The 15,441-nt window shown below is 37.1% G+C and overlaps 1 protein-coding gene across 5 annotated transcripts in view; it reads left to right on the forward strand.

The window, feature by feature from the left end:
* Positions 1-15,441, forward strand: part of slc4a5a (solute carrier family 4 member 5a) — a 66,318-nt gene that overhangs the window by 18,698 nt on the left and 32,179 nt on the right. For 3 of the 5 annotated variants that reach the window (XM_088426426.1, XM_088426700.1, XM_088426594.1), the window contains exons 4-10: positions 100-229; positions 1,256-1,416; positions 6,235-6,387; positions 6,601-6,711; positions 8,272-8,330; positions 14,015-14,172; positions 14,256-14,343. In XM_088426426.1, coding sequence (XP_088282552.1) covers positions 100-229; positions 1,256-1,416; positions 6,235-6,387; positions 6,601-6,711; positions 8,272-8,330; positions 14,015-14,172; positions 14,256-14,343 — 860 coding nt within the window. The remainder of the gene's footprint in view (positions 1-99; positions 230-1,255; positions 1,417-6,234; positions 6,388-6,600; positions 6,712-8,271; positions 8,331-14,014; positions 14,173-14,255; positions 14,344-15,441) is intronic. The other 2 variants (XM_088426510.1, XM_088426673.1) reach the window with 1 other exon arrangement.

Below are 15,441 nucleotides of genomic sequence, written 5' to 3' on the forward strand. Positions count from 1 at the left end.
TTTCCTGTAACCGTCCTTATTCCATGCTTTGCCCGTTTCCGCAAACATAACAAACAAGAAAGCCTAATAAGTGCTCCTTCCTTTTCTTGTTCCATCAAGTGTCGCCAGCTGCTGAGCGGCTACGCTACATCCTGAGTGAGGATGATGACATGCCTACGCCCACACTCTTCACTGAAATGGACACACTACAGCGTGAAGGGGATGAATTGGAGTGGAAGGAGTCTGCAAGGTGGACTCTGTCACTAATACCATAATACACACTTATTCTACATCAATCTCTCAACCTCAGTTCCAATGATATTGCTCTGTTGCCTAAAATGTAAATTAAAACAGAATGCAATGTCCTGCAAACAATTTTTCAACCTATATTCAAGAGGATCCACTACAAAGTCAAGGTACAAATTACCCCAAATATAGGACGCACCTGTGTATAGGACACAGCCTTAATTTTAGGGTAAAATTCTGGTATTATCTGTGTTTTAGGTTTTCTATGTATAGGTTTTATGATTTGGTTTTAGTAGGTTGAATATTCACTCATCTCTTTTCTATATAGTTTGACCGCCTTAGAGTTGTGGTTTAGCAGGAATCTACCCCAGCTGACTTGTGTGAAAGGTGAACCGTCAATCACATGGACTATGTAAACAAACAACTATTCACACTCATATTTACACCTACGGGCAATTTTGAGCCATCGATAAACCAGACATGCATGTGATTTGAAAGTGTAAGGATGCTTTCGTACCCTTAAAAACACACACAACTTGTACGGAAAACCCTGCACCAGGATTCAAACATGAGTCTCAACAATAAAGCAGATGTGCTTACTCACTACCCTCCCACCAACTAAACACTAAAATGGGAAATACTTGTCAGATTTTATATAAAAGTGATGAATCACAGCAAATTGCATAGTTATGCTTTTAATGATAGGAATGAAAACATCATAAAGTCATTGCATCTGGATACATTTTAGTCAATGGAGCCAATTATTTCATATTATTGAGCTGAGTTCAAATCAATACAGGGCTGCATAGTGATGATAACAGTACTTAAAGGGAGACAGACTTTTTTTTTTTTTTTACACCTTGTTGAGCTCTGGAAAGTTCTTCAAAGGTGCGACACAGGGCACACACTGGGCAGATTCTTCAGAACTCAGCCGAAGTTTCACTCACTCGATTTCACATTCACTGCCAACTGTGTCTCATTGTGTTCCTCATATTGAAATTCATTCTGTGTCTTTTCTGTCTGCTTTCAGATGGGTGAAGTTTGAGGAGAAAGTAGAGGAGGGAGGCGAGAGGTGGAGCAAACCGCATGTGTCCACGTTGTCTTTGCACAGTTTGTTTGAGCTCAGGACGTGTCTTCAGACAGGAACCATTCTTTTGGACCTGGATGGCTATTCTTTGCCCCAAATAGTTGGTGAGCTTTTTATTACTTGCATGGTGTCAGGAACCGCATTACAGCAAAGAGTAATGTATTAGAACAATTACATTAGTTTTGAAATGCATTACTCTCAACACTGACAACCACTCGTTACGATAGAACTAATCTGTTTGAGGCATCTTATCGACTGCTTTAGTTATTATGTGAAGGTGAAAGCCTTTGTATGTCACACGTATGTGATTGTTCTTTTTTATTCCGCCAGTTTTTTGACGTGTTTCAACTCATTCCCAGTTCATTCAATTCACACCGTTCCAATTTCATATTATTTCAATATCGTGCTTCCATTTTTCTCATTCCAAATATTTATCATTTTTCAAATTATTCAATTATTCATTATTCAAATGATTCTAACTTTATTTATTAAAAATTGTTCCTTCCACTGGCATACACTCTCTTTCACCTATTGATTGACATTTTCGCCATTCGAATACCCACACAATTTCCACTTTTTTCAGTTTTTACTATTTGACCTATTCACACCGTTCAAACCTTATATGTTAAAGACTGTTTTCCCACTGCCATATACTTCCTTTTACCTATTTATTCATGTTTTTGCTATTTAAATACCCACATGATTTCCACTATTTTCAGTTTTTCCCTTGTATCATCTACATTATTTGGCCTATTCACACGTTCCAAATTTATATGTTAAAGATTATTCTTTCCATTATCATTCACTTCCTTTCACGTATCGTGTGAAGGCGAAAGCCTTATTATTCCTCTTTTTTTATTCCGCCCGTTTTTTGATGCGTTTCAACTCATTCCCAGTGCATCTGATTCACACCGTTCCGGTTCCATATTATTCCAATTAATCGTGCGATGACTGCTTCCATTTTTCTAATTCCAAATATTTACTGATTTACCACAATGTCCTGTTTTCCACACCAAAAATCCCATTGACTTAATATTGGGTGATTATACATTTAAATTTTACAATTTTCACCGTTCATATTTTCACTTTTTAGCTCATTCATCTCACAGTAGGGATCATTCCCATCATTCCAGTAATTCAAACGTTCCAATATTTCCCTATAATTCCATATTTTTCAACCTTTAATATTTCACAATTCATTTTCAATGGGAGGATTCCCCATTCATTTCCAATGGGAGAGTTAATGTTTCACATTTTGAGCGTTCCCATTTCACATTCATTATATTTAAATCTTTCATCTCACCTCATGGATCATTCCCATAATTCCAATAATTCATACATTTGAGTATTTACCATAATTCTATATTTTCACGTCAATATTCCAATATTCATTTCCGATGAGAGATTTAACATTTTACATTTTGAGCTTTCCTATTACACATTCACAACATTTAACTCATTCATTTCGTCTTAGAGACCATTTCCATCATTCCAATAAGTCCTAAATATTAACATTTTCCCATTATTTTAGATTTTTCAAGTCATAATTCATTCCCAATGGCATATGTTTCACATTTGAAGCTTCCCCATTTCACATATACATCATTCAATTAATTCCTTTCACATTTTCATCATTATTAAGATTCACACATTCCAATAATGTGCAATTATTTTAATATTATTACCCATAATTCCTCATTCATTCCCACTGTTTTCACCACGTTCCAACTTTAATTGATTCCCCCGATTCCTGCCATTCCATGGGTGTATATTTTTTTCCCGTCCCACAATTCAAAATGTTCCCACAACTTCACTTTTTTCAGTATTTTCCTTGTATCTTCTACATTATTTGGCCTATTCAAACCATTCCAACTTTGAAATATTCAGAAAACTTCACACATTCAAGCCATTTAAATATTCCAGCATTCAATGCCTCTCCCTTCAGCGTTTTTGCCTTCACACGCAATTTCTTCAGGAATTGCACATTTTCTAGTTAATTTATGTTTTTGCAAATCGAATACCCACACATTTCCACTTTTTTCAGTTTTTCCCCTGTATATTTTACATTAGTTTGCCCTTTCAATCCGTTTGTACTTTTTATATTGATTGTTCATACAATTCATTTGACTAATTAATTTGTTTTTGCAAATTGAATACCCACACAATTTCCTTTTTTTTTTTTCAGTTTTTCCCTTGTATCTTTGACATTATTTGGCCTATTTAAACCGTTCCAACTTTGTAATATTTGCAACATTTCTTCACAGATTCAACCCATTCAAACATTCAACGTCATTTCACCATTCAACGACTCTCCCTTCAGCGCTTACGCCTTCGCACGCAATTTCTTCAGGAATTGCACATTTTCTAGTATATTTTTATAATTGGAAAGACCCTTTACCCTACATTGCACAAAACTGTATGAAAGAAGATAAAATTTGAAAAATCAGTACCACATGTTGATGTATTGATTTTAAAGGTAGAATATTGCTGAGTGCAATAGCCTTCAAATTACACCAGCAGCAAACCACAGTAAAAAAAAAAAAAAAAAAATCAGTAGCATAGCAGTCCAACAAAAAGGGTTTGTTCTTCTTACTCATTAATATTTTTGTGCATTATGTATTTTATTACACATTTAAGAATGTGATGCGGGGTATTGACAATAATTTCAAATTGTGCTTGTTTGACGATTCCCTTTGGCTCACTTATTTTGCTCTATTATGTAGCCCACAAGGCGTAAGGTAAAATTGCTGTGTATTGTGAAGGGGACACGGCACCATGAGGTCATTGTGAAGATCAGAATCAGAGGACTTGGGCAGTCGAGTCGAGTGGTGCGGGCAATAGCATAAAACTTTCTTGGGGTCAGGGACATTGTTTATTGTTTGTCCAATAACCCGAGTTAAGATTCTGCTGACAGTGAATTTATTTTGCTGTGCTGCGCAACCTACAATCAGCACATTTTATTAAAACATTCATGCAATGGCAATCCTCTTTCAAAATTGGGCATGCTGACATGTGTCAAACTGGCTCAGTAAAACTCACACAGGCAAAACAGAAGCCGCAGACAGTTGAATGTAGTGGTCAATATATTGACCAGTTGCTCAATCCATGGAGCAGCATTTATAATTTCAGCTTCACAAGCCGCAATTTCCCCATGCACCGCTTACAAGATACTCTGAAGCAGGATTTGCTTGTAAATAGCAATCAATGCTTTTTGCCAGAGTCATGGCTATTACTATATATCCGTGATATCATCAGTAGGTTACTGTGGAGCTCGGAGCTTCCCATGGACAGCTAATGCCTTCATATTTCAAATTTTGAAGTTCATGGACATGAGTTTTCCTCATTAACTGACATTACGCTAGCAAGAGTGCTTAGGAGAGAAAGAATACATGTATTCATTCATCCATGTGTTAATTCAATAGCCGCATTTCAACAGCTCCACCTGCTTTTTGAAATGATGCTATCTCTTCGCTCCAGTTTTACTGGTTTGCACAATTCCTTGGTATAGCTGCCCCTTATGGTTAAAGTATATCCTGTATGTTATGCTTTGGCAGAAGGTGGCAGCTAACGCTGACTCTATGGCTGAGAATGTTGAGAATACCCTAAGATTTCAGTTGGTCCCACTCCATCTGTGGTGATATGGTGCCGCGCTATTCTGGAACATGTGATGGAAAAGTGCCTTCATAAAAGGGCACTTTGTGCTGATGTGGGTGTGGACACAGCCGAACGAACGGTCTCCTTTCTTTTCACTTCTAATCAAGCGCTTTGATACCTCTGAGCGGAAAGGAGTGCAGCAATCACTTCAGACATTTTTGTCTAAATGTACTACATTTATAGTAGTAATAATGTATTTTCATTCCATTGAAAAGTTGGAAGTTTAGTGGGTTCTGGACTCCTCTTTCAGAACATGAATCTAAATAAACTGTATTGTTTTGTGATGTAAAAAAAAATGCAGGAGCTGTTTGAGCAAGATATATTTATTTTGTGATTGTATCCCTAATAAGATGCACATTTGGTTCTGTTCTTCAGTCATCTGTGCTGGAAAGACATTTCACATATGTGAGATATAAATGATGGTTCCTGTCTTTTTTTGGCTACTTCAGATGGAATACCTACACTAATTTCTAGCCTTTAAGTCTGGCTGACAATAACACGGGGCACTACGTCAACTTCATTTCAGCTCATTTAAATTGAAGTGGTCTAAAACAGAGGTTCTCAAAGTGGGGTACGCGGACCCCCGGGGATCCTTGGCCTGACAGCAGGGGGTGCGTGAAATAATTTGGGTTATTAATAGAAATATGTATATTTCTGTTAATTTCATTTTATTTTATATTGCATTGTGAATGTATTTACGACTCATTAATAAAGCAGTCTAGTCAACTAGTTTAATATATTTTTAAATAAGAAATAATTTTGAAATTTGTCAAATAGACCCGTAAAATCCAAGCCATCATCAAAGAGCTTGACCTTTTGTTTTTTGTGTCTTTAGGTGCTTTATTTTTCTATTTGCACTGTTATTTCATTGTACAGCCCATTGGTTGATGATGGTCTTTTTAAATGTGCGTTATAAATTAAATTTAAATTTGAGTTGCTATTTATTTAGCAATGGATACATTTGTAAGACTGTCCACTTTGTTTAGTGAGGAAAAGACAAAGTAAAGGCTTTCCAAATAAAGAAAATACAAAGATGACCATGTACATGAAATATGGAATTATTGAGAACAGCAATGGATGACCAAAATGGTTTAAATTTGGTCCTTGGAAAATTTGCTTTTCTGTGACTCCCAAAAGTATTGCTATCGCAGCTTAACGTCCACACTTTTATCATATTTTCTATATGTGTGTATATTTATCTTGCATAGTCAAACAAAGTTTGCCTGCTTTTATTCTAACTTAATGTCTGGTTGTGTCCGTTTTTCTAGATGACATAATTGAGCGACAGATAGAGGAAGGAATGATCTTACCTGAGCTGCGAGAGAAGATCAGTTTTGTTTTACTGAGGAAACATCGACACCAGACTAAGAAACCAATCCATCGCTCTCTAGCTGACATGGGAAAGTCTAGCTCAGCCACCTGTGAGTACTGCAGTTACCGCTTGACTGAAAAATAAAGCAAATGAAAAACAAAACTGTTAATTGCTGTGCGTTACATATCTCCAGCGAGTCTATTAACTTGTGATAACATGCTAGTTATCAATTTTCCGCACGGTATCCCGGGTGCAAGTTACTAGACGTGCCACGGAGCATCAAACCGGAGCTCATTTTTCGTTTGTGTCTTTTGCATGTCAGCTCGCCCAGTGGGGCCCAGAGGAGCACCGGGCCCGGTGCCGGTGCCCAACTACAACCGATCCACAGAGGACCTAAGAATCAAACAGCAGTCTGGCAGCTATGGCCGCCTGCGTGAGTGTTTGCTTATGACTTAGTTCACAATGATCTGCTACAGTTTTCCAAGTATTATAGAGTCGACTATACTATATTATAGATTATCTCTCACATGCCTGACAATGGAGTAAGATCGGTGTCAAAAAGACAGATGCATGTTTCGCCATTCGTATATGATTACGACTCTCGCAAGACATCCGTGTTGCACCATTTGTATGAGCACGTCTCTCGTGAGACACGACTGGACGTCTTTGCATGAATCTCTCCTTTGGATTTGTTGATCTGATCCTTTGCATTCGTGGCCATGAGCCTTTGTATGAGATGACTATGCAAATTGAAATGACATCACGCCAAGTCACCAGGCAAAGTCAGTCGATCTGCGAGTCATTCGTGCCACGAATGCGTAAAGCAGAAAAAATTGTCAGACAACGCCATTTCGGGCAGCTTCTGTAACAGCTAATGATCTCTGCTGGGAGAAATAAACACTGACTTTGTCTTGATGCACACACGCTGAAGTGCAATCCTATTATGAAATAGATTGAATACAAAAAATATTTTTATAGTGTTAATTATTTATTTTTGTGGTTATATGGTCGGTAATTGCTTAGAATAACATTTTGATGGACCCATTTTTAATGTGTTTTGTGTTTACGTTTTTCAAACAATATATGGATTTGGAGTCACAGGTCATAAGCCTGTCAGTCCAATTTCATATAATAAATTACGAATAAATTAGACATTCACAAACAATCACCTGTAGATGTACGGAGTAAGATCACGGTCAAAAAGACATATGCGTGTTGATGATTCGCAGATCGACTGACTTTACCTGGTAGCTTGGCGTGACGTCAGCTCAATTTGCATGTTCAACTCAAATCCAAAGGCTCAGATCTTCAAATGCAAAGGATCAGATCCACGAATCTAAAGGAAAGATTCATGCAAAGACGTGAAGTCGCGTCTCGCGAGATTTGTGCTCGTACCTGACATTTTGCAGACTTTTAAGCAAACTTTCTTTTTGTGGGGTTTTACAGTGTGCAAGCAAGTCTGAATTTCATCCTAATTAATTTCACAACAGAAGTTGTCCAAGAGTACATTACATGTCACACTCCTGACACATTAACAGGCCAACTGAGTTGTACACTTACATTAAGGGTACATTATGCTCATATCAGGCAGAATTGAGCTCCACTTGCAGGAGAGACAGCTTAATTAACCAAGAGCATAGACAGAGAAGCTCCCTCACTAATATGTTGTAATAGACTACTACAACAGACCTAATTCCGGCTGTGAGCATATTATATGCTTTCTTTGCATGCCCCATATGGGAGTTGTTAGTTTTGTCCATGCCAGTATCCGTTAGCCCATCTGCATGCATGAACCTCTATACAAATAATTTGGTTTATGGATTTTTTTATTTTAGTTTGATGTGCTGCAGAGGGTTTTGAATCTGAGCTCAGGCCTTCGCGGTATCGCTGGGTTTGAATGCTTTTTTCATCACTATGTTATACTTACCTGTAAAAGAGAATTTAATAAAAACATTAAGCAGATAATTAAGTTGTTGTCGTTGGTGTCACCCAGCAGGTCACGCTCAGAGTAGGAGTATGAATGACATTGCAGATACTCCGAGCACAGACCAGGTAAGTCCTTAACGCGTTTAGAAGTATGATTTAAAAGTCTGCAGTCACCACAGATGCTTTTACATTGGGTGAGAAAATACTCAAACACAAGCACAGACCACTTTGTACACTTTAACAGAATATTTAAAAATGACAACAATGCTCATCTTCTTTATCTTCTCCCATGATGGTGTCACTGCAACAAGTACAGTGATCTCTCGCTACCTTGTGCCTCCTCCATTGTGTCTTCAGTGAATCGCATGATTGGCTTCCGGTGCGACCATTGACCAATGATGGCAGGAATTGGGGTTGATTACAACTCTGGCCCTCATTGGTTGATGGTCGCGCCGGGAGCCAATTACGCGTCTCGTAGGAGTGCCAGTCTCCCTCATGAAACTCAAACACGCTTTTTAGGTAGATACAAAGTAAGACCGAGAGAGGAGTGCCCGTCTGCCTCATGAAACTTACACACGCTGCGAGGAGCAAAGGGAGAGAGGACAACAATGCTGTAGCAGAGCATTGTAAATCTCTCAACTAGATTTCTGTTGAAATAAATTGGAATTTCAAGTGTAAAATCTAATTGTTATCAAGTGTGGTCAGCTACAAGCTTCGCTCAAATTAGACTTCCGGGCGCTGCTAATATAGATAGTTTGTGAGACTACAGCCAAAGGAATGGCAACAGGAAGGCACAACAGTACAGTTACTGTATAAGGTTTAATAATTTAAGGTCTAAGTACATATGTGTACTGCAGTAATATTTGTCTTAAATATGTAAAGTATAAATACTTTTCACATTTAAAAATTTCTCGTAGCCACAACACACATGCTTGTAAAGTTCCAGGGGGGGAGATGCTACTTTGCGGTTTTTCACTTATCGCGGGGGTGAAAAACAAGGGATTACTGTAATTCCTTGTTCTCACGACAAATTGTAATTGTCACTCTAGACCACAGGTGTCGAACTCCAGTCCTCGATGGCCGATATCCTACATGTTTTCAAACTTTTCCCTCAAAAACACCTGATTCAAATGATTGGGATCATTTTCAAGCTCCTGCAGAGCTTGCTAATGAGCTAATCATTTGAATCAGGTGTGTTGGGGAAAGAAAACCGGAAAACATGCAGGATGCCGGCCCTCGAGGACTGGAGTTCGACACCTATGCTCTAGACGTTCTACTACATAGGATTACATTACACACTTCGTAGTTTTAAACCTTTTCAAATGTTTTTTCTATATCCCTAAATATTCAGTGCAGCTCTTTCTTGCTTATGCTGTACTTTTCCAATAAAATTACATGAAAGTAGTTTCTCCATGACAAATTATTATTTGTTCCTTAGCCTGGCTTCCACTACTCAAATATTCTTAATGTGATCCCCATCCATCTGCAATTTTTAAAGGTCTGCACATTATCTACACCTCTCGAAATCAGTACCAGTAGCGCCACTGTTCAGTTTTTTTTTCTCTCTTATTTTTTTGATCATCACAAGCCACAGAACCAAATGCCATACCATTCTTCATCATCCTGAGACTCTCCTAATCATTACTGACTTGATATGTTTTACATCCTCTTTCTTTACAACTTTTCAATTTAATGGTTCCCAAAAGTGTTTCTTCCATCTTCTTTCTCATCATATGTTCGTGCTTGTCCATATTCATCCTAAAAATAATTGAACATCTTAATAACTTGAATCCCTCGATCTTAAGTTCTTTTCTACATTTTTTCTCAACTTTCAGCAGTCCCATTCAATTTCAAAGTTCTTTTGCGTTTTATATGAAACAGTATTTTAAAGAAGGAAATGTCATACTATCTGGGGGCAACGGCACATATGGATAACGCAGATCAGGTAGTGAATATTGAAAATAATAAAATGTGATAAAACTCATGTTTTAACATTTCCACGGAGCAGAGAATTTGTAGCTCTTCATCCCACACAATGACTGATGGCTTAATTATTTTTTCTACATCTCCTTTACAATGCCATATATATTTTCTGCCTGGAAGCATATTGCTCTAACATTAATTTTCCACTTTGCCGCTTTGAATTATTGTTAAGATTACGACCTAATATCTCATTGCATGTGTTGAATTGATGCTTCATGAGGGTGTTGAGAAGCAGCTCAGACTTTCAGCGTCATCAGTCTTTGAAAATGACAGCCGGTGTTTTAGAAAGTGCGCACAGACAAACATAACACAATCATTTTTTGGACTCGCATTAAAGTGCCTTAGACCCACTGACACATACTTACACAAACAGAATCAAATCAAAACAATGTAAATGTGTTTTGGTAAAAGCATCGCAGATAATAAATAAGGAATCTTTTTCAGGGACTTTGTAACTTTTGTAGCATAGCTAGCAAAACATTTTTAAAAAGTAAGTATAGCATATACATGATTTTGTCTCATTGGCAGTTCTGCTGTTTAATTGAAGCTGTGTGCAGCCATCTACATGAGACGTGAGACCAGGTGCAATGATTTACTTCCTCGGTTTGTAAGCCTGGTGGTAATGCTAGTTTCCTGTCAGATTGTCTTAATGCTAAGGTCGCATAACATTCTGATCATCTGAGTGTGCTAAACATTGTATTTATTTGAAATGTAGGAAGAAAGAAAACTAATACACGCATCTACCTGCCTTGTAACCAAGAAATCGATCATAAACATATGTGTTATTATTCTTGTTTCTATTATAAAATTGGTAGAAAATATTGTTACATACACATCATCATTCGTCTATATTCCAGTTTTTATCATCACATGGTAAATTGTCACTAAAATGTTTATATTTAAAATATTAACATAATCATACAAATGTGAGATGGGGACGCTGATTGTATTTACAGATATCTATTTGGTCACATGTGGCAGTGGACAATGGATAGTTTCCTGAATTGCCTCTGTCAATATTCAGCTGGTTAAAAAAAAAATGGATCCTACTGTCCACGTGCTTGGCCTTCACATGGCGCTCCAAATTCCGCCTGCGGGTTATTGGCAGGGCTCTTACGTTTTGAGTGTTATTATGCTGCCAAACTTTTGCCACATATTTACATCCAAATATACAGGTCAATGTGCTTCTCAAATAAAGTGTTTCTATGCCATGAGTAAATTTATTTACTTATTTATTTAAAGCCATGAGCAATAAATCAAGTAACTTGTTTAGAGGTACTGCTGACTTCTGTAGATGCTGTGATTCCTTTCAGAGCACGGGATGTTCAACTTCAGGGCAGCTGTGGTCAAGTGTTTATAGATCGCCACACAAACACTCCAAAGACCAATATGCTCCACTTAAATCAGGAGTCTTCAATCCTGGTCCTCGAGGGCCCGTCTCCCGGATGTTTTAGAGGTCTCCCGGCTGCAGCACACCTGATTCAAATGATCAAGACAATCAGCAAGATCTGCAGAAACTGGATAACGATCTTGAACATTTGAATCAGGTGTCTTGTAGCATGGAGAAATATGGAGACCCTCGAGGACCAGGATTGAAGACCCCTGCCTTAAATTGTGAGCTATGGTTGTTTATTCAAGTTTCACTTGCTGCCTCTATGCTAAAGTATTTTTATTTGTTTGGTCTTTCCATCACTCACTTCTTTTTCAACTCAGTTTTAATTAAATAATTTTAATTTAATCTAAATTGTAGTTGTAAGTTGTTTATACCAACAGTGATCGTCGTTTAAGATGAGTATTCTTATTTTTTGACATAACTGATGAGTTACATGTTATTATAGTTAAAGGAGCAATAAAAGCACCAACAAAGGTGTAAATTACCAGACCGGTACATTTCTCATTTTGGCAAAAGAAACGTTTGGTGTGTAGGAAAATGAGTTTCTTTGTTCAGGCAGATGGCATCTTCAAGACGAGGTCCCGACTCTTCTAAGTAGCTCAGTGCATGATAAACTGACATGACTGACGTATCTCACTGCATGTGTTTGATCTGTGTCTTTGTGTGTGGTGTGTGTTGTTCACAACAGCAAACATGCATCATAAACTCTTGCCGTGCCAAGCTTTATCAGAAAAGAAAACCTCTAGAGCAGGAGTGTCAAACTCATTTTTATCATGGGCCACCTAGTTAAAGTTTTTGTCGAAGGGCTGTTACGACAGTGAAGTCAAAGAAATTTTAAATATGATCGTCACACGTTTTGATATCAGAGGCCAATAAAAACGGTTCAAAAAGAAGCCTTGATAACAAAAACAAATTGTAAAAGTTGAAGACAACTTGAAAATTTGGTATTTTAGCCAGAAACTTGAAGTCATAATTGGCGTTTCGCGGGCCACATAAAATGATGTTGCTGGCCGGATCTGGCCCCTGGGCCTTGGGTTAGGTTTAGGGAGGTTTAGAGCAGTGGTTCTCAACCACTTTTCAGTGATGAACCCCCTGTGAAATTTGTTTTCAGCCTAGTAGCCTTGAACCAGTGCAAAGCTTTTCTGGTTTAAAAACAAACAAACAAAAAAGAAAACTCAAACATGCCATCAGTGTCTGATTTATTAAGTTTCAGAACATTTCAAACTTCATTTGTATTGGTCCACGAAAAAATAATCAACATAAAATGTCCCGTTTTGGGTCATAGAAGAGATCTATTATCAAAAAGAAATAACTTAATTAATAGTAAATATTTGACCACAAAAAAAAAATCACCTGTTCTCAAAAACAAATAATCATGAATAAATATGTGTCCAGAGAAATGTGAGAGAAATATGTGTCCGCAGAGCATCCTCTTTTGGGATTATAGTCAAGATCTGTTCTCAAAAATAAATAATTAACTTCATGATTAATAAATATTTATCCAGAAAAAAAAATTAACATAAAGTTCTCAAAAAGTCAAAATTATGAATAAACATTTGTCAAAATTCAAATATTCAACTTAAAGTGTCCTCTTTTAGGATAATAGTAGAGATCTGTTCCCATAAAAAATTTGTTAACTTGACAAGTAACGATAGGTGTCACATGATTGGGTCGAATCATTCTAGTATGGGGAAGAATGTGAGTTTTTAAAATAATGAAGTTTGATAACCTACTGCACATAAAACATTTATTTCAACTTATATTTCCCTGAACCATTCAATAATTTTTTCAAAGGATATTTGCATGTTTGTCTGTTTTAGTAAAAATTTCAAGTACCCCCTGGAGTTCCTTCAAGTACCACCAGGGGTACTGTCCCCCGATTTGAGAACCACTGCTCTAGAGTGCCAGTATGTTTAGTATTTTCACTCAGAATATCGGGTGCTGTCATATGAAAAATTGATTTCCATTCCTTACTTAGAATTACAATTAAGTCATATCTGTGTTGTATGTATGGAAACATGCCAAACATGTCACAGTTATCACTACAGTGCTCAATTGGCTGAATGTTACTTAAGCACTAGTCAAGGGTGTCTGCTACCCTCCATAAAAAAATATATATATATGGCGAGAATTATTATTCTCTAGAATTGTATTACTATTTTAAAAATACGAGAATTTTCATGCATGGCACTGAAAGAGTTTAAAGGTCCTCTCACCGCCCCCATCACCCCAGGAAGAAATCGCATAGAAGAAAATACCAAAATCTTGAAAAAATTGTGTGACTTGTATTAAGAATGAAAATGTTGAGTCAAGGGTGTCTGCTACCCTCCATAAAAAATGTATTGGACGATAATGTTTTTCCTTATTATTTTTATCTGTTCTGATTCATATGTGATCAGACATTGCCTTACCCCAATGTCTTTATCATCATTAGTTGAAAAACAAATTCATGAAGAAGATACCCAGAGATGCTGAGGCCTCCAACGTTCTGGTGGGAGAAGTGGATTTCCTCAGCAAACCCTTTGTTGCCTTTGTTCGCTTGTCCCAAGCTACAACACTTGGAGGTCTGACAGAGGTACCTGTGCCCACCAGGTGAAATAACCTATATTGTGTGATTTTCACGTACCGGATGTTTTCCACTGCAGATACCTCATATTTGTTTCATCACTGCACAGATTCCTGTTCATTCTCTTGGGGCCTCAGGGAAAGGCCAAGTCATATAACGAGATAGGCCGAGCCATAGCAACTCTGATGGTTGATGATGTAAGTAGTGGGATTTTACGATGTTTGTGGCATGCAATAGGAAACACACTACCCTCTGAGATACAATATGTGATATACTGCCCACAACTGAAAATGATGCCAAGGTTCTATTACGTAAAAAAAAAATCTGTTTTCATTTTTAGTTCATCAGCAGCAGAAAGAATTAGTTCAACAGTGTGACTGGAATGTTGTACAGCTGAAAAATACTTAATGATGCTGTTATTAATTGCCAAACCTAAACCAATGAGAACAAAACTTTAGATTCTAAAGTTTAGAAGGAACTTTTAAACTGATAGTTTTTCCTTCCTAAGTTAGAGGTAAGAATATGCTGTTACACTATGCACGCTATACACAAAGCAAAGGTGGTCTCAACAAAATGATGTTTTGATTCTTGTTTTCTTTGATTTTATTGAAATACAGTGTATTTGTGATATACATCTCAAGTATTTTTCAAATACTTTTGAAAAATTCTGGGGAGTTATCTGGCATTGTGTAGCAAAAGTACAAAGGCTGTTTGAGAGAATGGCATTGAATACTGTAAGAAATGGCTATAAAATATAATCAAATGAAGCGACGTGACTTCATGGCAGAGAAAAAATATAGGACAAATGTTTAATTATTTGTCACTTTTGAAAATAAACATTGAATGTTGTATACAGCTATTAAAGCTACAATAGGAAAAACAACACAAGTCAAAATATCAATGTTACACTGTTAAAATAACCTTTGTTTTATACCGCCTAAAATCAGGATTTCATGAAAATTAGCTTTTAAGTATCTAAAACTTAAGTATTTTTGAATCACTTTGGGTCACAAATACCTCAGCAATTATTAGATGAAGTTTATCAGTTCTGTCTTTCTGCATTTAAAGAACTTAGTTCTTATCACAGTCCTTGTACTTTATTAGATATGATTTGAATCAATGAGCTAGCTTCAATATGCAAATTCATGTCAGTCATTTTGCATACTGTTTGCTCGTGAAGTAGTGCAGCCAACAAATCCATTATCGACCGCTTATTTGGGGTCAGGTCAGGTTGTGGGGACAGAAGCTTTAGCAGGAACGCCCAGACTTCCCTCTTCCCTGTTACTGTACTTCAT

The sequence above is a fragment of the Hippichthys cyanospilos genome, chromosome 1 (genome assembly GCF_059441005.1).
Source record: "Hippichthys cyanospilos isolate Australia breed blue-spotted pipefish chromosome 1, RoL_Hcya_1.0, whole genome shotgun sequence".
Lineage (NCBI taxonomy): Eukaryota > Metazoa > Chordata > Actinopteri > Syngnathiformes > Syngnathidae > Hippichthys > Hippichthys cyanospilos.